The sequence below is a fragment of the Gopherus flavomarginatus genome, chromosome 3 (genome assembly GCF_025201925.1).
Source record: "Gopherus flavomarginatus isolate rGopFla2 chromosome 3, rGopFla2.mat.asm, whole genome shotgun sequence".
In the NCBI taxonomy this organism is placed as follows: domain Eukaryota; kingdom Metazoa; phylum Chordata; order Testudines; family Testudinidae; genus Gopherus; species Gopherus flavomarginatus.
This window is the reverse complement of record NC_066619.1, coordinates 3,431,772-3,454,925: the sequence shown is the minus strand read 5'-3', so window position 1 is coordinate 3,454,925 and position 23,154 is coordinate 3,431,772. Positions and strand designations below refer to the sequence as shown.

The 23,154-nt window shown below is 59.6% G+C and overlaps 1 protein-coding gene across 1 annotated transcript in view; it reads left to right on the top strand.

The window, feature by feature from the left end:
• ARID3C (AT-rich interaction domain 3C) overlaps positions 1-12,129 on the top strand; it is a 128,431-nt gene extending 116,302 nt beyond the window's left edge. Inside the window, exons 4-9 of the mRNA XM_050943266.1 lie at positions 6,706-6,889; positions 8,001-8,245; positions 9,058-9,327; positions 10,102-10,104; positions 11,515-11,604; positions 11,879-12,129. Of these exons, the coding sequence (XP_050799223.1) occupies positions 6,706-6,889; positions 8,001-8,245; positions 9,058-9,327; positions 10,102-10,104; positions 11,515-11,604; positions 11,879-12,129 (1,043 nt within the window). The remainder of the gene's footprint in view (positions 1-6,705; positions 6,890-8,000; positions 8,246-9,057; positions 9,328-10,101; positions 10,105-11,514; positions 11,605-11,878) is intronic.
• The last annotated feature ends 11,025 nt before the right edge of the window (positions 12,130-23,154 follow it).

The following is a 23,154-nucleotide window of genomic DNA, read 5'->3' as shown; positions in this document are numbered from 1 at the left end:
ACAGGCGAGGGGCAGAAATGCCCAAGAGAGCGCTTGGCCTCTGGGAGAGAGGACTGCAGGGAGCCAGACCTGCCATGAGGAGAGACATGGGGCCAAAGGGGAGAGCTGTGATCCCATGCCATGGGGCGCAGGAGGGGAGCTGTGATCCTGTGCCGTGGGGCGCAGGAGGGGAGCTGTGATCCTGTGCCGTGGGGCCAAAGGGGGGAGCTGTAATCCTGTACCATGGGGCTGACGGGAGGAGCTGTGATCCCATGTGGTGGGGCGCAGGAGGAGAGCTGTGATCCTGTGCCATGGGGCCGATGGGAGGAGCTATGATCCCGTGCCATGGGGCAGAGGAGGGGAGCTGTGATCCTGTGCCGTGGGGCGCAGGAGGGGAGCTGTGATCCTGTGCCGTGGGGCCAAAGGGGGGAGCTGTAATCCTGTACCGTGGGGCTGACTGGAGGAGCTGTGATCCCATGTGGTGGGGCACAGGAGGGGAGCTGTGATCCTGTGCCATGGGGCCAATGGAAGGAGCTATGATCCCCTGCTGTGGGGCTGACGGGAGGAGCTGTGATTCCATGTGGTGGGGCGGAGGAGGGGAGCTGTGATCCTGTGCCGTGGGGCCGATGGGAGGAGCTTTGATCCCCTGCTGTGGGGCAGAGAAGGGGAGCTGTGATCCTGTGCAGTGGGGCCGATGGGAGGAGCTATGACCCCGTGCCGTGGGGCAGAGGAGGGGAGCTGTGATCCTGTGCAGTGGGGCCGATGGGAGGAGCTTTGATCTCGTGCTGTGGGGCAGGGGGAGGAGCTGGGACGATCTGTGATATCTGGGGAGTGGAGGGGAAGGGGCTGGGAAGACTGTCAGGTCAGGGGTCGGGGTGTGAGATCTAAGCCTGCCGTGGACTCATGCCACACGCTGCTGGGTAACCCAGCTCAGCCTGAGCATATGCCGTAGCCCCCCCAGTGTAACCCCCCCAATTCTCTGTCACACTAAGAGACTCAATCGGGCCCCTGAGCAGTTGCGCCCAGGCCAAAGGGCTCTGTGCCAGCCCTGCTCCCAGCCCGTGCTGCGTGGGGCACATCGGGGTGGCACTGGGGCTCACCACACGGCGGCTGTGCCCGGCTGTGCCGGACGCTAACGGCTGGGCGGCCCCGCGCTGGGGCAGCACAAGGAAGGGGGTATCAGCCCCCACGGACGGGGGAGCTGAGCAGCGCGGCTGCAGCACTGAGAAACTCGCTTTGCAGGCGAGACGGGGAGAAGGAACAAAAGCCTCTTGCCGTCCCCCAGACACTGGAGTTCAATGGTGGCAGCAAAGGAAGAAAGGGAGCTCATTTTTCAGGCGTCTGAGAAGAAGCCAAGCCAATCCCGGGGCCATAAATTAGGGCCTGGAGAGCTGCCGGGAGTGACGGTTTCGTTTGAGGTGGCGAGCGCGTCTGTGACATCTCGGCGAGCAGAATGGATGGTTCTTCGATCCGCACCGCGGCCTGCCCCAAAGACAGCAAGGGAATAAATCTGGGACCCTTCCCTGCCGGCTGCATCGCCGCACACAAAGCGGCCGGCGTGGAGTTTGCAAAGTGCAACTTGCAAAGCGTCGCGTCAGCGGAAGCCGGGGGCCGTCGCTGCAGGTGGGCAGGCGTGTCGGTCGGCAGCCCGAGCCCTGCACTGCGACGGGGGGGTGCACGGCTCTCGCTGCATGTCTGGATACAGTGTGTGATCCTGCGTTCCTGCGTGACACTGCATTGGGGCATCTGCTTCCCCAGCCCCTCGGCTGTGCTGGTTTCATTGGTCCCTCTCCGGGCCCATGCAGGGCCTGGCTCTCCAGGGCCGCTGGTCCAGAGCAGGACTTACCCTCTGCCCCCCGTGCCAGGGCCGTGGGGAGGAGCGCATGTGTCAGGGATAGCAGGGAACCCGCAGCAGCACAGCAAGGGTCAGATACCATCGTCAGCGCCCTACAGCTCCTCCCTGCCACAGGTCAAAGAGGTGGGAACTGCTGGTCCATGGTCTGTTGGCATTGAGCCTATGCTCCACGGCGCAGCTCTCTGGCCATCTGTAGGAAAGCATCTGCAGAGTGTCCTGCTGGCCATCAACCGGTGGAAGATCAGAGAGACATGACGCTGGCTGGAGAAAGGGATGTTTTCAGGGCTTTGATAAGAACATGAGCGGGGGGATTTCCTTCCTACCAGTGACATCTGGAGGTAGTATCTACTGGAAAGCAGCAAGAACTGTCAGTGATGGGGAGAAGGACTTTTACAAACAATATCAAGTCGGCCTGTGGAACTCACTGCCTCATGATATTATGGAGACAAACAGTAAGATTCAATAAGGGGATTAGATGTCTCTTTAATAAGAGCCACCTCTGCAGTTAGGTTAGTAAGGAAATAATTACTAGAGCGAATAAGGCTACAGGAGCCAGGAATCCCCATGTTCCAGGGCCCAGCTAGATCCCCGGTAACTGAGGTCAGGAAGGAATTTCCTCAGGTGCTACAGGCACTTTACAGGGATTTCCCATGTTCTGCTGAAGCATCTGGAGCTAGCCCCGGTTGGAGACTGTCAAACCCACAGACCCCTCTCGGACACGTAAACATTTTCCGAGGGCACTGCCTCCGTGAGGTGTGTGTTCCCATCTCACCTTCGCACACACAGGCGCAGTGAGGGGTAGAACCCAGGAGTCCTGGCTGCCAGCCATGGAAGAAAGCCAGGAGGCGTGCTGCTCTGCGGGCATCTGGCAGCGGCGGTTACTGTCCTCGGTAGCTGCCAGCCCATGCTCTGGGTGACTGCGTCTCCGATGCTGCAGTCTGGACGGAGCGAGCCAATCCAGGGGCCAGGCAGAGAGGGCTGTGATCCTGGGGATGGGGGACGCTCATGACCAAGGTGATATTTCCCACCGTCCAGGCCCTCTGGGGAGTTTAGCCCCATGTGAATTCCTGGGTCTTGCTTCAGCTTTGGAGCCGACCCTGGGTTCGTGGCACAGCGAGTTGGGGGGAATTGGGGTACTGATGTAGACCGGGGCGCACTCCTTAGCTCTGGAGCTTTCTGATCATGGGGGCACAACCAAACCTCCACCCCCAGCCCCAGCCTGACAGCGAATCCCAGCTGACTGCGACCACGGGGGATCAAGAGTTAGGAGCAGCAGGGACCAGGAGCGCCGCACCTGGGGGGCGGAGGGAGGTCTCACCTCCCTTTGCAGTGACCCTACTGACCACTCGCACCCCAGGCCAGTGGGAGAGAGAAGCTCCCAGTTCTCCTGGGGGGAAATCCAGAACATGCTGGAGGGCTTCTGGGGGGGTAGAAAGAGGAGAACCCCAGGGACCCCTCCCCCAGACTCTTAGAGGATGGGGATTTCAGTCCCTTCCCCCAGCCAGGGGCTCCCCACATCCCTCAGGTGCATTATTTTCAGGAGCTCATGCCAGCCACCCCTCCAGCCCCTGCTGGGGTCTGGGGCGGGTGAGCAAAGGGCCAGGTGATGACAGGGCCCCTGGGGCTCTGGGTCAGTTCCCCCTGCCCTACCCACCAGAGCTGCTGTAATTCTCACTGCCTATTGAGGGCTCTGGCCGTAAATCCAGGCTGCCCCATAAAGCTGGAAAGGCAAAGCCCAGGTTAATGAGGGCGGGTCAGGCCCCAGAGCCCCTGGCTCAGGGAGGAGGCCCTCAAGGGAGCCCTCCAGCTGGGAGCTGGTCTGGGCAAGCAGGAGCGGCTGCTCTGAAAGTCTGGGGCGTCCCCTTGGGGCGGAGGGAAGGGAGGGGCAGGGGGCCCTGTGTTCCCTGCTGCGGGGGTGGAGAGCAGTCAGACTGTCCCGTCTGCAGCGGGGTGGGTAAATCCCGCCTGTGCCATGCCGTGGGGCTAGGATCTCGCCAGGACCCGTGTGGGGCTGCAGGGCGCCCCGGGGGGAGGACAGTAATTAGCCCTGGGCTCTGCAGGAGCCGCTGTCGATGCATCAGGGTTATTGGGATTGATTTCAGTGTAGAAGCTGAGAGGGGCCTGGCAGGGAGCAGACGTTCTGTGCCAGAGCCATGTGCCCGTTAGCACCAGCAGGCACTGGGAGTCGGGGCTCCTGGGTGCTCGGCCTGTCGTGGGGAGGGTGTGTGGTTGAGTGGTTAGAGCGAGACACGCACGGTACGTCTACACTGCAGCGTAAATGGGGGCTCAGCGCTGCCGGGGCTCCCCCGTGCTAACACGGCCGGTCTGCACTGCATAGACCGCCTGAGCTGGGTCTCATCTTGAGCTGTGTCCACCCTGCAAAGTGACAGGTCTTGGACTGTCCCAGCGGGCGGGACTCAGGCTCTGCCCCTCCCCTGGCAGGGCCGTAGGACCTGGCTGCGCTGACCCGAGTCAGACTGATCTGTGTGTGGACAGGAGAGGGGCTTGACTCAGCCCTGAGTCAGAGCCCGGCGTGGTGAGCTGTGTAGACTCCTCGGTGTCAGGAGGAGACTGAGGTTTTGAACCCCACCCTCGCGATCCTAAACCCTTTGTTTGCTCCCACGCCCACGCTGCTCTGCAGCTGTGACCTGCTGTCCCCACGCAGCCAGCTGCCGCCTCGTCTCCAGCCCTGCATCCCTGAGTGTCACCGCTGAGCCCAGGGGCAGCTGGGCTGGCTCATTCCCGGGCTGCCTAGGGACTCAGCTGGTGCCTAGGGACACCTGAAGCCTCCGCTGCCCGTCACCACAATGCCAGTTGCTTTCCAAGGGCCGGGTCCCTCCCTCATAGCCTCCCGGGGTGCTTGGCTCAGTCCTCGAGGTGGGTAGAAGGAGCCCGGCTGTGTGGGACCTGGAGGGCACTTGGCAAAGAGGCCCTAGCGAGTCACTCGTGCTGCCTGTGGCAGTGATCCTCCAGCAGCTTCCAGCCTGATGTGAAGCGTTGCTGGTGTCCCACTCCTGGGTCAGATCCAGGAATCTCTCACTAGCCATGCGGCAGGGCCTGAGCCCCCGGTACAATCCCCAGTGTCCTGGGAAAAGGACAGCCCAGCTCCCATCTTTGTCTTTGGTCTGTCTGGGCCAAGCAGAAGCCCTGGATCAAACCCATCTGGATCAGGAGAATGAGCTGATGCGCTCGGCCCCAGAGCCCGGAGCTGCTCTGGGTAAGGAGAGGCACCCCCCAAGGGGACATAATGCAGCTCTTCTAGCCCGGGGGTCCTGCTAGCACCGCCCCCACCCCCCGCGAGCGAAGCCTGAGTCCCCAGGACCTGCCACAGTGGAACTGCAGCCTCCGCAGCTGTGTGCTTTGAGACTGCCCCATTTACCGTGTGCACTCGAGTCGTGGCTAGTGCAAAGCCCAAGAGCCACAGGAGGAAGTTCGTCGACACCCAAATGCAGCCCCTGGTGCTCACTGTGGGATCCCTAAAGACTACAGGTCCCATCATGCATTGCCACACCTTGCGCTGACTTAATGCCTCTGAGTTCTCCACACCTTGCATGTGCACCGTTGCCCTCTACAGGTCAGAGCCAGAACTGCTCCACTGTGTCTCATAGACCCTGCACACGGCTGAGAACTGGAGCAGGAGGAGGTGAGCGCCGTCGCTGCCATCGCTGTGGGATTCAGCATGGCCCTGGCATGCTGTGCTCTGTGTGGCCGCAGGCCTAGGGCAGCATTGAACCAGGTGGTGGCTGCAATCTGCTCCACAGCTGCCAAAGTGGAGGAGGCTCTCGGGCTCTGGCCAAGTTTCTGGCCCTCAGCCTGGTGCTGTTCTCATGCCCTGTGCTGGGGGCTGTTGCTGGGACGTGGGGTTCCTGGCAGCTCCAGCGGCCAAGCAAAGTCACTTTTTTTCATTCGAGCCTTTTTAGGGTTTGCTCCCATGACTTCGCTTCTGATTCTTTGGTGATATTTCAGGTTCGTCCCCTTGGGCACCCTGCCTGAGCCAGCAGCCGTGCAATTAACCATACAGGCTGCCCCCCCAGGGCAGGGGGCATGGCCCAGGGGGCTGGGAATGAGCTAACGCCTTCTGCTTCGTTGGAGGGGGAGCACCCACAGGGACGGGGCGGCTCCAGGCACCAGCACACCAAGCACGTGCTTGGGGCAGCAAGCCACGGGGGGCGCTCTGCTGGTTGCCTCGAGGGCGGCAGGCAGGCTGCCTTTGGTGGCTTGCCTGCGGAGGGTCCGCTGGTCCCACGGCTTCGACGGACCTCCCGCAGGCTCACTGCTGGTCCCGCGGACCCTCCACAGGCAAGCCGCCAAAGGCAGCCTGCCTGCCGTGCTTGGGGCAACAAAATGCCCAGAGCCGCCCTGCACGGGGACTTTGCTTCTAAAGCTTTTCACCTCCGGGGGGCACTGATTCCAGTCCAGCCCGGGGAGCAGGGACAGCTGCTGCAGAGCCAGGGTGTGGTGAGCTGATCTGTCCCATTCCTAACTCCACGTACGTCCATGTTACAGAACCAGCCGGCCCAGCGAGCACTAATCCACTCTCGAGCCGGCAGAGCCAGCAGGGACTCGCTGCCCCCTAGACAGGGTCTTGCCGGGTGCTGGGGGTGAGGTGAGGGGAAACGTCCCCTGGTTCTGCCCAGCTCCACCCAGCAGCGTGAAACTGACTGCACCTGTGAGGTCTTTCCCGGGAAGCAGCCAAGCAGGGGGGCGATGGTGTATGTCAGACAGCCCCCCTTTCTCTCTCTCTCTTTTGCAATCTTTCTGCCTGGCACACACGTGAGCACACACATCCCCTCATGCTCTCCAGTGCACACGTGTTCTCTCTTTCACTTGCATCCTTTCTCTCTCTCTCTGTGTGTCTCTGTCTCTTGAAGGGACTCCGGTGAACCGAATCCCCATCATGGCAAAGCAGGTGCTGGACCTGTACGTGCTGTACCGGCTGGTGACCGAGAAGGGCGGCCTGGTCGAAGTGATCAACAAGAAGATCTGGCGGGAGATCACCAAAGGCCTCAACCTCCCCACGTCCATCACCAGCGCGGCGTTCACACTCCGCACGCAGTGAGCCACCGCTGCCTTTCAGGGGGGCGGGAGAGAGCTGGGCTGGGGGTGCCAAAGGGCAGGGTCCAGAGGGTGGGTAAGCGGGGGTTATGAGAAGGGGTGAACCAGATTGGGAGGAGCAGGCTTTGGAGAGGGGGGCCCACCCCTCTCTGGTGGCAACTGGATCATTCCCATGCTCAGCCCCACTCCCAGCGCCAGCCCAGTGGCTCCTGCTTCCTGCAGGAGGTTTGGCCGGGTGCAGTAGTGATGATGGTGTGGTCGTTATGACGGATATTGGCCTGGGAGTGTGCGATGTTGCCCTCTGGTGGCTGTCCACAGAGACGCTGAAGGCCCTTCCTCTGCTCACCGCAGGAACTCTCCCTTAGCTCAGGTAGTAGAGGCCGCCAATTTTGGACCTGAAGGACCAGGGGTGGCTCAGAGAACATCAAGGCTGTCAAGGGAATTGCTCAAAAGTCAGTAAAAGCCAGGGTTAAAGTTGCCCACCTAACCTTAACTCTGCCCCTTGTGGGTTTGCACGTGTCTGTGCAGCACCTGGCACTGTGGGGCCTCAATGCTGAATGAACTGCCTAGGCAACAGTGCAACCCAATCATTAATAGTAACACCGGACAGGCCTTGCCATAGACGCCGACTTCCCCTCTAGCCGAGGGGTGCTCGACCCCCACTTTGCTCCAGGCCCCGCCCCTACTCCACCCCTTCCCCCAAGTCCCAGCCCCCACCCTGCCTCTTCTCGCCCCTGCCTCACCTCCTCCCCTGAGTGCACCCTGTTCCCACTCCTCCCCTCCCTCCCGCAGCTTCCTGTATGCCGCCGCGCTGTGGGCGGAAGGTGCTGGGAAGGGGGGAGGAGTTGTCCAAGGGGCTGCAGGCAGGTGAGAGGCGCTTGGCGGGTGGGGGTGGAGCGCGGAGTCAGCGCCTAGGGACCTTGCGTAGCTGAGCACAGGGTGTGTGAGGCTGGGAGCTGTTGTCCTTGTATGGGAGCGTTGCTCTGAACCACGCGGGGTCATTAACCAGTCCGGGGTCCTGTCTCAGCCGACGGGTGGGGGTAGAATATGCCACCAGTCACAGCCAGGGGCTCGTCACCCTCTGTGTCCCCCTCGCCCCCACCCCTTCCAGATACATGAAATACCTGTACCCCTACGAATGTGAGAGACAAGCCCTCAGCTCCCCGGGTGAGCTCCAGGCCGCCATCGACAGCAACCGGCGAGAGGGACGGAGGCAGAGCTTTGGGACGGCACTTTTCAGCTACTCCCCCGTGGGCACCCCTGCCATGCTGGCCTCCCCGAAGATCCCCGTGCCAGCCCTCGCCATCTCCACCCACAGCTGCAACCAGATGAGCCAAGCGCACGCCATTAAGAAAGGTGGGTGGGGCGGGGAGTGGTAGCCCTATAGCGACGGGGAGATGGGGGACAGGATCGGGCCTGTTTGCAGCATCCTGCCAGCAGCTAGTGGGGGCTCTCCTCTGGCCCTGGGGGCAGGAGGTGCAGGGTTCTGTGCCTTGGGCTGCACGCAAGCTGGCTAGTGGGTGGATCGTGGGGATCCAGCCGCGGGAACTGCCCCTGGAGGGAACTTGACCCATCACAGCTGTGGAGAACTCGCTGCTGGACACCCCAGAACATGGGGACCCGAGGGAGAGCCACATGGAGGAGGCTGGAAGAGGCCAAGGTGCCTCCCTTCGGCTGCAGCCGCAGGCAATTCTTGGGGGGAGATACGCCCCGGGCAGCTTCCTGGAGGCAGTTCTGCTCCATAGCCAAGCCCCTGCTGAGCACCCGAGAGGGGAAATGCCCTCCCAGCGACACCGCTGCAGTCCCTGGGCACATGAGCGTCACCGCCCATAGGCCCAGCTGCTGTGTCCCTGCGCTGGGGGACCCCCAGCCCGGCTTTCCAGCCCAGCTGCTTTGAGGAAGCGTCCGGACTAAGGTGCTGCTTTGCCTCCAGCCCTGAGGAGCTTCCCCATCGTGGGGCTTTGGTGTGGCGGGCGGCAGCGGTTGGGAGGGTCAGTAGCTCAGAGAGCTGCTCTGCTCCTCGTCATGCAGTGGGGCACAGGAACTGCTCTTTGCACTCCCAGAGTCTCTCCAGACCCAGCGCCACAGGGGCCATCCTGCCCAGCGCCCTCTGGCCCTGTGGCCCGGCTGCCAACCCCTGAGCCCCTTCCCCCTCCCTGTGGTTCCAGAAGACGGAATCCTGTCGGCGGCGGTGCCCAGCCGGATCGCCATCCCCGTCAGCCTGGCAGGGCACCACATAGCCGCTGCCCAGGCGGCCGCCGCGTCCCAGGCGGCCGCGCTCGAGCAGCTGCGGGAGAAGCTGGAGGCAGGGGAGCCGCCCGAGAAGAAGATGGCGCTGATGGCGGAGGAGCAGCAGCGGCTGATGCAACACGCCCTGCAGCAGAACCTCCTGGCCATGGCCTCGCAGTTCCCCATGAACATCAAGCTCAGCAGCCGAGGTCCCGTGCGGGGGGGGGCAGGGGCAGGAGTGGGGGCAGGATGGACGGGGGGTGGGGGCAGGATGGACAGAGGGGCAGGAGTGGGCAGGAGCAGGGGCAGGATGGACAGGGGGTGGGGGCAGGTTGGACAGAGGGGCAGGGGCGGGCAGGGGTGGGGGCAGGATGGACAGAGGGGCAGGAGTGGGCAGGGGTGGGGGCAGGATGGACAGGGGCAGGATGGACGGGGGGTGGGGGCAGGATGGACAGAGAGGCAGGATGGACGGGGGGTGGGGGCAGGATGGACAGAGGGGCAGGATGGACGGGGGTGGGGGCAGGATGGACAGAGGGGCAGGGGCAGGTAGGGGTGGGGGCAGGATGGACAGAGGGGCAGGGGCAGGCAGGGGGTGGGGGCAGGATGGACAGAGGGGCAGGATGGACGGGGGGTGGGGGCAGGATGGACAGAGGGGCAGGATGGACGGGGGTGGGGGCAGGATGGACAGAGGGGCAGGAGTGGGCAGGAGTGGGGGCAGGATGGACAGAGGGGCAGGATGGACGGGGGGTGGGGGCAGGATGGACAGAGGGGCAGGAGTGGGCAGGAGCAGGCATCGCAGCCTCACTGGCTGGCAGGTTGTCACTTGCTGCACAGCTGCACCATCGTGGGCCGTGACGTGCTCCAGAGTCTGGCACTAAGTGGGACTGGGGCTGCTCACTGTCGGAGGGGGACCCAGGTCACGTGGGCGATTCTCTCCTCTGAGTCAGTATTGACCAGCAGCCCTGCATGGTGTTAAGGGACAGCAGGTTTCCCAGCAGGATCCCTCCATGTATGTCGCGTGGGACAGATCCAGTCAGAGCCCAATCATCTAGTCACACCCACACTGCTCAGCCTTGGGGTGTCTGACCTCCCCGCTCGGCTCTCCTGGCCATCTGGGCGGGGAAACGAGCCGCGTTTTCATGGAGTTCATGTGTAACGTTGCCGCAGGCACCAGCCATAGCACAACTGCCCTGGGGTGGGGACCGCTGCTGGCGCACCCCTCTCCCCCCTCCCCGTCCCAGGGGTTAATGAGAACCTGCGAACGGGGACAGGGCAGGATGGGGGGTCACCCATGTTCCTGGCATTGTGATCTGGCATCATGGTGGTGGGCACAATCCAACCCCCCTTTGGATTCGAGAGAGGGGAATGTCTGATCCAGAACGAGAGGTATACATGTGGGTGGACAGATGGACAGAGAGGCACAGTATGTATGTTGCATAGAGGGGTATGGGTGGTGCAGAGACAGCGAGCTAGACAGGGCTTATGAACAGATGGAGAAAGACAGAGAGACAAGGTGCGGGAGGTGTATCTTTTACTGGACCAACTTCTGTTGGTGAAACAGAAACTTTTGGGCTACATAGAGCTCTTCTTTGGGTCTGGGAAAGGCAGATAGATAGACAGAGGGGTACCTATAGCCAAGGATGGATGAGGGTACATATAGATGAGGAGAACATACCAATGAATGGCTGGGGGGGAGGCAGAGGGGTGCCTGTAGTTGGATGGATGGATCTAAGGGGGCATGTGGGGATGGATGGATGGGGGCATGTGGGGATGGATGGATGGATGAACTGATGGATGGATGGACAGAGGGATGGATGGATGGACTGATGGGTGGAGGGATGGATGGATCCGGGTACGTATAGAGGAGGAGGTAGGGAGGACATACCAATGAATGCCTAGGGATGTAGACAGAGGGGTACCTATAGCTGGATGGACAGGCAGATAGATGAGTTTGTATCGATGGACAGCGAGAGGAGTACGTATGAAAAGTGGAGAGGTAAAGATGGATGGATAGGGGCGGGCTGTGGTGACCAGATCTTGTGTCCCACTGGCGCTGCTCATGGGATGTCACAAACCCTATCGATGTTGCCTGGTGACACCAGGACGTTATCGTGCAAGGCGGCACCACATGATTTTGTGCCCCAGGGCGTTACAAGACTCTCCCTTCCAACAGACGAGGCAGCCATGGGGAGTGATGGGAGTTACTCCTCCAGCCAGGCCCTGCGAGATCCCACCCTCTGCCCCAACAAAACCGGGGAGGAAAACTTCCCAGTTGCTAACCCAGAGAGGCAAACGGGGTCAGCCAGCTGGCTGGAGCGGGTGGGGGTCCATCCCACTAGCTGTGTTTCCCAGGCAGGCCTGTCTCGTTTCTCATATTGGTCTTTCCTTTCCCCCAGATGACAGACAGGAGACCGCATTGAATCTGTCCACCAACGGCATTAGCAGCATCAACATGTCAATAGAAATAAATGGAGTTGTCTACGCAGGTAAATAGAAGGGCTGCTCGGCCCATGTAATTGCGGCCAGGAAATCCAATAAGTTATAGCCACTGCCTGGCCGGCGAGTCCTTCCTTCAATCTGATGTCTTTACTATAAAATCCATTGTAATGAAGTGGCAGGGCCGAGCATGCCAGGCAGGCGGGGGCGGGGAGGCAGAGCTGCAGATTGCCCTGGTGAGCAGTCGATTTGGTGGTGGAGGGCGCTGGGTGGGCAGGCAGGCACGGGGGGGAGTGCCAGAGAACTGGGCTTTAATTACTGCAGGATCAGTTGGCCATGGCGTGGGGGTGGGGACTCGCACAGACAGATGGACGGACTTATGCTGCAGCCAAGGTGGTGGACGGCAGCTCCCCTACTCGTGCCCGCTGGAGAACTCACCGTCCAGAGCCAGGAATGGAACTGAGATCCCTGAATCTGAACGGTCCTTTGCTGTCCACAAACGTCCATCCGTGAAACCCGCTGGCAAAGTGTCTCTCATGCCAGTGGGCTGGCAGAAGGGCTACGCACCCCAGTAATCCCCGCACCCCAAGGGATACCAGCCACTCTGCACAGGGGTGAATTTCACGGTTAGATCCCCGGCCTTTAATGTAAACCACGTCCAGTGCGCCCAGGCACCACAGTGATGGGTGCCATACAAGTGCAGGTACGAACGCTTTTGCTGAGAGTCATAGTGTTATTTACTCCTTCACATAACACAAGACCCAGGGGTCACCCAATGAAATGAATAGGCAGCAGGTTTAAAACAAACAGAAGGATGTATTTCTTCACACAACGCACAGTCAACCAGTGGAACTCCTTGGCAGAGGATGTTGTGAAGGCCAAAAGTATAACGGGGTTCTAAAAGGAACTAGATAAGTTCCTGGAGGACAGGTCCATTAACGGCTATGGGGCAGGGATGCAATGGGCAGGGATGCAGCCCCATGCTCCAGGTGTCCCTAGCCTCTGACTGCCAGAAGCTGGGAGTGGACAACAGGGGATGGATCACTAGATAATTGTCCTGCTCTGTTCATTCCCTCTGGGGCACCTGGCCCTGGCCACTGTCTGCAGACAGGATCCTGGGCTGGATGGACCATTGGTCTGACCCAGGATGGCTGTTTTCATGTTCTCATGTGTGGCTGGGAACAGAGATGCAGATGGGGACAGATCTGTTTTCAGAGCCGATGGCGCGGCCCAGAAAGCTGGGGTTCAGCGAGGAGCCTGAATGCTCCAGAATCTCCCACCCTTTTCCGGCTCATGAACTGCAATGGATCAAGGCTCCGTTTCTGAGCAGAGCAGTGACAGCTCCTCGGCCGAGAGACCCCGTGGAAGTGGCTGGGAAGGTTTCATGCAGTCGGGGGCCTGTCCCTTTAAGTGTACGTTCCCGCTTTGACTAAGTGGGTCACCCCGCTGCCCCCTGGAGACGCCTCCTAGTCCCGCTGAGCTGCCCCAATTAAAATATAAACCTGGACTTGACAGCAGTTAAATATTTAACTATCCGGAAAGGTCAGGGCCGATCAGAGCCCTGTGTCTTATCCATCCTTCGTCTGCCTCGAGGAGCCAGCTGTTCCGCATGGCTCCTCGCCTCCAGGCCAGACCCAGCACCAGGCACCAGGCAGCAGGGTGCGGGGAGAATCAGAGCCAGAGGCCGGGCAGGAGAAAGCTCTGGAGCCAGAGACGGGAGGAGGGGCTGCAGAGGAGATGGCTCCTGCGCCCTCTGGGACGGGAACATGGGGAGGAGAGCCCAGCGGGGAGGGCCGGCCGGGGCGAGTCCATGGAGGGTGTCACCGTGAAGCCAGTGGTGAACCGGGTGCTGGACATGGCTGGAGGGGACTTGGTCTCACTTCGTGGTGGGAGCAAGAGGGATTCCCCTGTGCATGGCACATGCCTGCCCCTCTTCCGGAAGCGGCCCCGTGGGGGCTCTCGCATGAGCAAAGAGACAGTTCAAGACACAGGTCCTGGCTTCATGCTGATCCCTCCCTGCCTAGATCCTGGTTCTCCCGACAGCCTGCCACACTCGACATTGGCTATGGCCCCCGGGCCGTGCTCCTCGCAGCTCACATGTGCCTCTGATGCTGGCCGGCAGCTGCCCCCAGCTCCTCTCCTCTGGGCACTGATGCCAGTGGTGGCTGCCAGCAAGGTGGCAGGATGGGGTTTCCCCACACGCGACACACGCTGGCTATTGCAGCCACAGCACCAATGTGCTGCTGCGGGCACAGGAGCTTCCCCCCTGCCCTGGTGCTACCCCAGTGTCACCCCGGCCCCCAGCTGCTCCTGTAGCTCAGGCCAATCAGGCTGAGCCTGTCACAGGCCTGTGGCCTCAAATCCCAGGGCAGGAGCTATCCGGGAGCCCCCAGCCCCTGGCCAGCACAAGAGAGGCCCTGACTGTGTTCCCAGGGCCAGGCCCCAGATGTCCCACTCATAGGAACATAAGAACAGCCATACTGGGTCAGACCAAAGGTCCATCCAGCCCAGAATCCTGTCTACCGACAGTGGCCAATGCCAAGTGCCCCAGAGGGAGTGAACCTAAGAGACAATGATCAAGTGATCTCTCTCCTGCCATCCATCTCCATCCTCTGACAAACAGAGGCTAGGGACACCATTCCTTACCCATCCTGGCTAATAGCCTTTTATGGACTTAACCACCATGAATTTATCCAGTTCTCTTTTAGACACTGTTATAGTCCTGGCCTTCACAAGCTCCTCAGGCAAGGAGTTCCACAGGTTAACTGTGTGCTGTGTGAAGAAGAACTTCCTTTTATTTGTTTTAAACCTGCTGCCCATTAATTTCATTTGGTGACCCCTAGTTCTTGTATTATGGGAATAAGTAAATAACTTTTCCTTATCCACTTTCTCCACATCACTCATGATTTTATAGGCCTCTATCATATCCCCCCTTAGTCTCCTCTTTTCCAAGCTGAAGAGTCCTGGCCTCTTTAATCTTTCCTCATATGGAACCCTCTCCAAACCCCTAATCATTTTAGTTGCCCTTTTCTGAACCTTTTCTAGTGCTAGAATATCTTTTTTGAGATGAGCAGACCACATCTGTACACAGTATTCGAGATGTGGGCGTAACATGGATTTATATAAGGGCAATAATATATTCTCAGTCTTATTCTCTGTCCCCTTTTTAATGATTCCTAACATCCTGTTTGCTTTTTTGACTGCCTCTGCACACTGCGTGGAAATCTTCAGAGAACTATCCACGATGACTCCAAGATCCTTTTCCTGAATTGTTGTAGCTAAATTAGCCCCCATCATCTTGTATGTATAGTTGGGGTTATTTTTCCCAATGTGCATTACTTTACATTTATCCACATTAAATTTCATTTGCCATTTTGTTGCCCAATCACTTAGTTTTGTGAGATCTTTCTGAAGTTCTTCACAGTCTGCTTTGGTCTTAACTATCTTGAGTAGTTAAGTATCATCTGCAAACTTGGCCACCTCACTGTTTACCCCTTTCTCCAGATCATTTATGAATAAGTTAAATAGGATTGGTCTTAGGACTGACCCTTGGGGAACACCACTAGTTACCCCTCTCCATTCTGAGAATTTACCATTAATTCCTACCCTTTGTTCCCTGTTTTTTAACCAGTTCTCAATCCATGAAAGGATCTTCCCTCTTATCCTATGACACTGTCGCCCCCTGCCCCCCACACGGCTCTGTCTCCCCTGGGCGGCTGTGATCCCTAGGCACGTTGCAGGCCTGGCATCCTCTGCTCACAGCATTTGGGTTCCTGAGCCTGACTGCAACGAGCAGAGTAAGAGGCTGTAGCAGGCACCTGGCAAGAGTTCCCGTGTTGTACAGACAAAACTACACAGGATCTTTTCAGGGGGCAAGACAAAGATGCCACATTTATTATGATAACAATTTGATTTATGACCAATAACTAATTTCTTAATCCTTATACACACACATTATACCTAATACCTACACACACACACACCAGATGTTTTGCAGCTGCTGCATAGTTACCAGTCCTGGACATAGCTTGAGTTCGTGGCTTGATTTTGCAGCTTGGGTTCATAGCTTGTGGCAGTAACTGGCCAGGGAAGCCGGGTGCAAGGACGAGCTGGGTCTCTGTTGGGCCTGCACCGATGCCCTTCCATGTTGGCAGCAGAATGTTACCCTCCAAAGTCGCCCATCTCACCCGTCCTTTTTGTAGGCTTGAGTTTGAATCCAGAGTTTCTAGGTCTTGCTGTGTCAGGCTGCCTCTGGGTTTGGTGACTGATCACCCGTCAATTGCAGGGGACTTTCAGCCTGGGACCTGGCTTTGATCTTCCTTCTATTGCACCTTTTCTGTTTAGGGTGGACTCTGCTTACTTTGTTAGGGCTCTTGTCTGCATCTTCAGCCGGGGGGGGCTGAACTCTGTTTCATCAGGACAGGCTGGGGCTGGAGGTTGAGTCCGTCATCCATCCATACCTCAGTCACATAGCTAAACTAAACTAATAAGATTACAGCAGCGTTTGCAAAAATGAAGGTTGGAGGAAGCTTTTACAAAATGAAGCGAGTGTCTTAAAATGGGGTTTGAATTACACTATTGCAAACGGTGAACAGAAGTTACAATATAGGCAAGTGTAATGAATGGTGAACAGAAGTTACAATACTGAAACAGGGCAAGTCTCAGTGATAAGCAGGAATTGGACTGATAGTGAAACTTACAAAGGCAGCTGACTGAACAGCTCTGGCTCTTAACAAGCATTTTTATTGTCAGTGAGCCAGTCACTGGGGTAACCGGTTTTATGAATGAACGTTGTTTCATTCATAAAACTTTACTTATGAAGTTAGATTAATAAAGTGAACAATGAAAAACAATTTCATTCATCAGTTCTACAGCCGGTGCCTGGGCCGGCTGGTGCACTGCTCTGCTTTTCCCTTGCCTGTGCTAGGATCATGTGGGCCAAGCTGGGCCAAGCTGGAAGTCGGCAGAGTGGAACCAGAGGGGGCTTTGCCCAGGCGGGTGGGCAGAGTGTCATGGAGTCCCCGGGCGATGCTCTGGAACAGCTACCCACAAAGCCAGTCAGGACTTTGGGGAGCCTCCTCTCCCTTGGAGCAGACTTGTTCAGGGCAAGAAGCTCACATGTCTTCACCTCCTGAGTCTCTCCTTGGAGCATTCAGCATCCTCTGCCCTCCGTGCGCTTCCCACAGCGAGCCCACCCAGGCGGGGTCCTGGGGAAGCCACCGGGTCCTGCACCCCCACTTTGCAGTCAGACGTGACTCTCAGCCAGCCAGTAAAACAGAGGTTTATTCGATGACAGGAACAGGGTCTAAAACAGAGCTTGTAGGTACAGAGAACCGGACCCCTCGGCCGGGTCCATTCTGGGGGGCAGTGAGCCAGACCCCCAGGTCTGCACTTCACTCCTCGTCCCCAGCCAGCTCCACTCTAACCAGCCGTTCCAGCCCCTCCTCTCTGCTCAGCCCCTTTCCCAGGCCAGGAGGTCACCTGATCCCTTTGTCTCCAACACCTTCAGCTGGCACCTTTGCAGAGGAGGGGCCCAGGCCATCAGTTGCTAGGAGACAGAGTGTCAGGCATTTAGGTGCACTGGCACTTTGCTCTGCCAGATACTTAAGAACTGCATAGGGGACACTGAGGCACCAACACAGTATTCAGAGAAAACATTAAGAACATTCCCAGTTCGTCACATCTCTTCCCCCCTTCGAGACCGAACTGAGCGAGGTCACTCCAGCCAGTGACCTGGGGAAGTTCGAACCCACCAACGTTCCCATGGATGCCCCAGCATCTCTCCCATTCCTCGGTGTGAGTTACACCAGGACAGTCCAGTCTCACGCCCTCCCTTAGGTCGGGTGTGCTTGATGGCACTTGCAGGCCGCATGTGAGAAGGTTTATGCGGCTTGAACCCTTTTGCTACCCCAATACCCCTGGGGTTCAAACTGGGACGGGGTCTTCTCCCAGCACTCTGGCCAGTGATTCGGGCTCTCTTGGTTAAGAGCCCCCATCTTGGCCTTGGCCAGCTCTGGGCTTGGGCAGCCACTCCCCACCTTGTGGCCCAGACACAACACTTCTGCCGTCCCCACCTTGAACTTTCCAGCTTTTACCATCAGTCCCACCTCCTTGAGGCAGCCCAGCCCCCTCTTCACCTGGGACACCTGTTCCTCCCAGGTCTGGCTAAAGATGCACATGTTATCAGTGTCTGCCAGGGCCAAGTTCTCCATCCCCTTCAGCTTGTCAAGAATCTCCCCAGGCCTAGGCATGGGGTCGGCATCGGACACTGTGATGGCTTTAAGCTTCTGATAGCCCCCATAAAACCAGATCATCCTGTCTCGCTTGGGGATCAGCCCCACAGGTGAGGCCCATGGGCTGTAAAACGGCTGGATCCCATCTAAAGCCAGCATGTTCCTGACCTCTCTCTCCAGGTTCTGGGCTGCTTTCCCAGTGACTCTGAACGGGGAACACTTGATTGGGAGATTGGCTCCCACCTCAGGGAAGAGATCCCCCCGGGGGTCTTCCCCCTTCTTCATCCAATCCTCCCTCTTCAGGTTCAGGGGTCCCCTCACTCTCCTCCCATCCAGCAGCTCAAATGGGAAGAACCCTGTGGATTCCTGGGGCATCACCAGGTGCCTCCCGATTCCCCCCAGTTCTACTTCCCCTTGGGGAGCCCATTCCCGGGACAGGAATCCCTTCTCCTGCAGGACTCTGTCCCTGCAGCCTTCCCCAAGGGGGTTTGCAGCGCTGTGGCCAGCAAGTTCCCTCAGCTTCTCCAAGAAGGGATCCCTCTGCAGCTCGGTCTGGGATTCAGCGGCTGGGGCAGGGAGTGGGACCTGCTCCCTCTTGCTGGCTGGGCCTGGGGTCACAGCCCCCCTGAGCCGTGTCCCTGGTAGCTCCCTCCCTGCTGTGTAATCACTTCCCAGCAGCACGTCTGGACCAGGCAAACCTGTTTGGCAGCTGACCTGCCCTGTCTGGGTGTCCCCCCACTCAGCTGGGGTCTCAGCTCCCCCCCTGCTCAGCACTGCCCTTGCTGTCCCAGTGGGGGCAGGCAGCGAGTTCTCTGCTCTGGTCCCAGCATCAGAGCCAGCGTGAGCCCCCTCTCCGGTGTGCAGGGGGGCGGGGAGCATCTCTCCCTCCCACTCAGCCCCAGGGGGCTGGTTACAGGTAGGCAGGTATCCTGAGCCCAGCAGCCCCTCCCCCCTGCCAGCCAGGTTATTTGCATTTTCACTGACCATTTCCATCCTAGCCAATTGGTTCCCTGGATTTGAATTCAAACCCTCGGCCGTTACAGGAGCGGGGCCTGGATCCTGTCCCATGGGGAGACAGTCACCCCCCAACAGGGCCTCCCAGCCGATATCCCGGAGAACCCCAACTACCAGCCAGCCCGACCCCTCCTGGGTCTGCACAGGGATCTAGGCCATAGGCAGGGCGAGGGGCTTCACCCCGGGGACCTTCACCCAGGTCCCATAGTCCCTCAGCATCTGGGGCTGCACCACCACAGTTCTCTCTGTCCCAGGGTCTCGCCCCCGCAGGCGTGTTTCCCCAATGACCCCTGGGCAGCCCCCTATGTCTCTCTGCTCCACCATCACCAGTCGACGCTGCTGCTGCTTCTCCTGCAGCTTTTCCTCAGGCTCTTGCTCTCTCTCACGGTCCTCTCGCTCTCTCAGACTCTGCTTCCATCCCATCCGTCTCCGATCGCCTGATGGGGAACCCGATCGTGAAGACTCTCGTCCGGTTGGGGGCCAGACTCTCAGGGATGCCTGGCTGCTGCTCCAGCTGCTCCCAGATCCTCTTGTAGCCCCATCTGGGTCAGGAATCTCCTCAGAGCGGTCCTCCTCCTCCAACTGCACGATTAACTGTGCCTTGGTGAACGTCCCCATGCGTAACCCTCTCTTTGTGCACAGGATCACAATGTCCTTCTTAAGGAGATGGTGATAGGCCATCACTTCACCGTTCCCAAGTGGCTCTGGACTCACAGGCCTGCGTGCTCTTGGCTCCCCCATGGTTTCCAGGAAGAACCTCTGGTGTGCCAGCCCTTCTCGTGATCACCACCTCTTTGCCAGGGTCGAGCTGCAGACTCCTCCGCCCTGGGACCGCTCCTGCAATCCCCAGGGGAACCCTGCTACTGCAAAAATCCTTCTCTCTCCCAGGGTTGAGCGGCAAGCTCCTCCGTCCCTGAGACTGCTCGCTGCAGTCCTCAGGGGGACCCCGTTACTCCAACAGTCCTTTTCGCTGGTCACACACTCCCAGAGGTTAACCGCTCCCTGAAACCGTCTCTCTATGAGCCTTCAGCATGCCTGGTCCTCATTATCCCCCCTTTGTTTTACTGCTCCCCAGTCACTTACTGCAAGCAGCGCCATTCACGGGGTGCAGTACATCCCAGCGCTGCCACCAGTTGTCACGGAGTCACCAGGCGATGCTCTGGAACAGCTCCCCACCAAGCCAGGCAGGACTTTGGGGAGCCTCCTCTCCCTTGGAGCAGACTTGTCCAGGGCAAGAAGCTCACACGGCTTCACCTCCTGGGTCTCTCCTTGGAGTATTCAGCATCCTCTGCCCCTCCGTGCGCTTCCCACAGCGAGCCCGCCCCAGCGGGGTCCTGGGGAAGCCACAGGGTCCAGCCCCCGAACTTCGCAGTCAGACGTGACTTTCAGCCAGCCAGTAAAACAGAGGTTTATTCGATGACAGGAACAGGGTATAAAACAGAGCTTGTAGATACAGCGAACCGGACCCCTCGGCCAGGTCCATTCTGGGGGACAGTGAGCCAGACCCCCACGTCTGCACTTCACTCCTCGTCCCCAGCCAGCTCCAGACTGAAAACCCCCTCCAGCCCCTCCTCTCTGCTCATCTCCTTTTCCGGGCCAGGAGGTCACCTGATCTCTTTGTCTCCAACACCTTCAGTTGGCACCTTTGCAGGGGAGGGGCCCAGGCCATCAGTTGCCAGGAGACAGAGTGTCAGGCATTTAGGTGCACTGGCCTTTGCTCTGCCAGATACTTAAGAACTGCCATGGGGACACTGAGGCACCAACACAGTATTCAGAGAAAACATTAAGAACATTCCCAGTTCGTCACACAGAGAGGTGGCCAAGCCACATGGGAGCGGCCTGGGTGCCAGGAGAGCTGAGTTTTATCCCCAGCACTGCCACTGCCTAGTTAGGTGACCCTGGTCCAGTCCCCTCCCATCTCTGAGCCTGGTGTGGAGGTGGCCAGCTGGGCTGGGGAGGGACTGGCCCTGGCTCTGAGTCTGTGCAGCACCTGGTACAGGGGGGCCTTGAGCTCTGCTGGGACCCGAGGGCGACAGTCATTGATGATAACTCTAAACGAAGGCGGCGGCAGCCCCACAGTGCCTCTGGCCTGGCTGCTGCCTTGTCCCTGTGCCCACTGGCTTCCACAGAGACCTCCTCCCGTCCCGTGCTCCAGGCGGGAACCAGGGCTCGTGGGCAGGCTTACAGGCCTTGGGCTCCTGGCCAGTGGGCAGCAGGAGAGAGCCGTGCCCCGGGGTGTCAGGCAGGGTGCGTGTGTATGGACTGGAGTAATGCAAAACCAGTGTGGGATGGGCGCTGGGGCAGGCTGAGCGCGTACAGGTGAAACGAGGCCAGTGCATAGGGCCCCTTGGGGGATCAGAGAGAGGAGATGAGGGGATTGGGGGGGAGGGACCTGTGTATGGTATTGGGGGGGGCGTGAACAGGATCAGGGTGGGAGAGGGGCCTATGTATGGGATCGGGGGGAGAGGGGCCAGTATATGGAATCGGGGAGGAGGGGCTTGTGTATGGGATCAGGGGGGAGAGGCCAATATATAGGATTGGGGAGGAGAGGGGCCCATGTATGGGATGCGGGGGGAGAGGGGCCGTGAACGGGATCGGGGGGAGAGGGGCCCGTGTATGGGATGGGGAGGAGAGGCCAGTATATGGGATCAGGGGGAGAGGGGCCATATATGGGATTGGGGGGGAGGGGCAAGTCTACGGGATCAGGGTGGGAGAGGGCACCCCTAGCATGGCTCCAGGTGAAGGCCCGGGGCTGGCAGCGCTGTCAGGCCCGATCCTGGGCAGCAAACCCTGGAAAAATGCAGCACCGCCATCTTTGTAGCAAAGCAGCTGCTCAGATAAATTTGGGAAAAAGGCAGAAATTGCAGGTTGGGATCTCGAAGGGACTGGGGTGCAGGGGGAATAATAGGGGAGCACAGGGGGAATCATGGGGTGTGGAGATGGGGAACGCAAGGGCAGGATAGCGCAGGGCCCTCAGGCCAGGCCCGTGCCCCTGGGCACCGTAGCTAGGGGTGCCCGATCCTCATGCCGTGGGCTCTGCAGTGCCCTCAGGGGCGTGCTGGGTCACCCTGTGTCTCTTTGCTCCCACAGGTGTCCTGTTTGCCCGCAGACCCCTTGTCCCGAGGGCACCCGGCAGCAACAGCAGCAGGAGCTCCCACAGCAGGTTGAGCCCGGTGCCTTCGCAGAACCAGCAGCTCTCGGCCTCCTCACGCAGTCACACTCCCGCCAGCGCCTCGCCGTGAGGGAGGGAGAGATGCTGAGGGCCCCTCACCAGCCCCCCACCAGCCCCCTCAGTAATACAGCAACTTGGAGTCAAAGTCCAGAGTCCCAGGGGAGCGCCCGCGATATGCCTTCCGCATGCGTGTTCCCCACCTCCGGCTCAGCAAGCCCCCTTCTGCCCTGGCTGCCTGGGACGGAGCAATCAGCTGGGGCGGGCGGGGGGGCCTCGGGCCGGGCTGCTGTGGGGTGAGGGGCTCTGGCCAGCTGCTGTGGGGTGACAGGTGAGGGCTGGGCTGTCCTGGCCCATGGGGCTCTGGCGGGGCTGCTGTGGGGTGTGGGGCTCTGGCCAGGCTGCCCTGGCCCGTGGGGCTCTGACCAGGCTGCTATGGGATGAGGGGCTCTGGCCAGGCTGCCCTGGCCCGTGGGGCTCTGGCCAGGCTGCTGTGGGGTGAGGGGCTCTGGCCGGGCTGCCCTGGCCCGTGGGGCTCTGTCCAGGCTGCTGTGGGGTGAGGGGCTCTGGCCGGGCTGCCCTGGCCCGTGGGGCTCTGACCAGGCTTCTGTGGGTGAGGGGCTCTGGCTGGGCTGCCCTGGCCCATGGGGCTCTGGCCAGGGTGCTATGGGATGAGGGGCTCTGGCCAGGCTGCCCTGGCCCGTGGGGCTCTGGCCAGGCTGCTGTGGGGTGAGGGGCTCTGGCCGGGCTGCCCTGGCCCGTGGGGCTCTGTCCAGGCTGCTGTGGGATGTGGGACTCTGGCCCATAGGGCTTGGGCTGGGAGCGCTGAGTACTTTGGCTTTCACTGCACACACTTGGACTTGACCTTAGCCGGAAATTTGGGTGAGGGGCGGCAGAGAATGTTGCTGCTCACGTGGCCAGGCTGAGCCACTGAGCGGGGCAGAGGGATCAGCATGCAAACCGCCCTGACACACTCACGTATGATATACCCCATGCACGTGCACACAACACATTCCCCCCAGCACACCCACGTGCAATCTCCTCTCTGTTACACACACACAGAGTCTGTGTGTGTTACCTGCTCATGTGGAACACCTTTCATTGTTACACATAGAGCCTGCCCCGTTACACACTCACTCGTGGTGCCCCGTGCTACACATTCACTCATGGTATCCCTGTTGCAC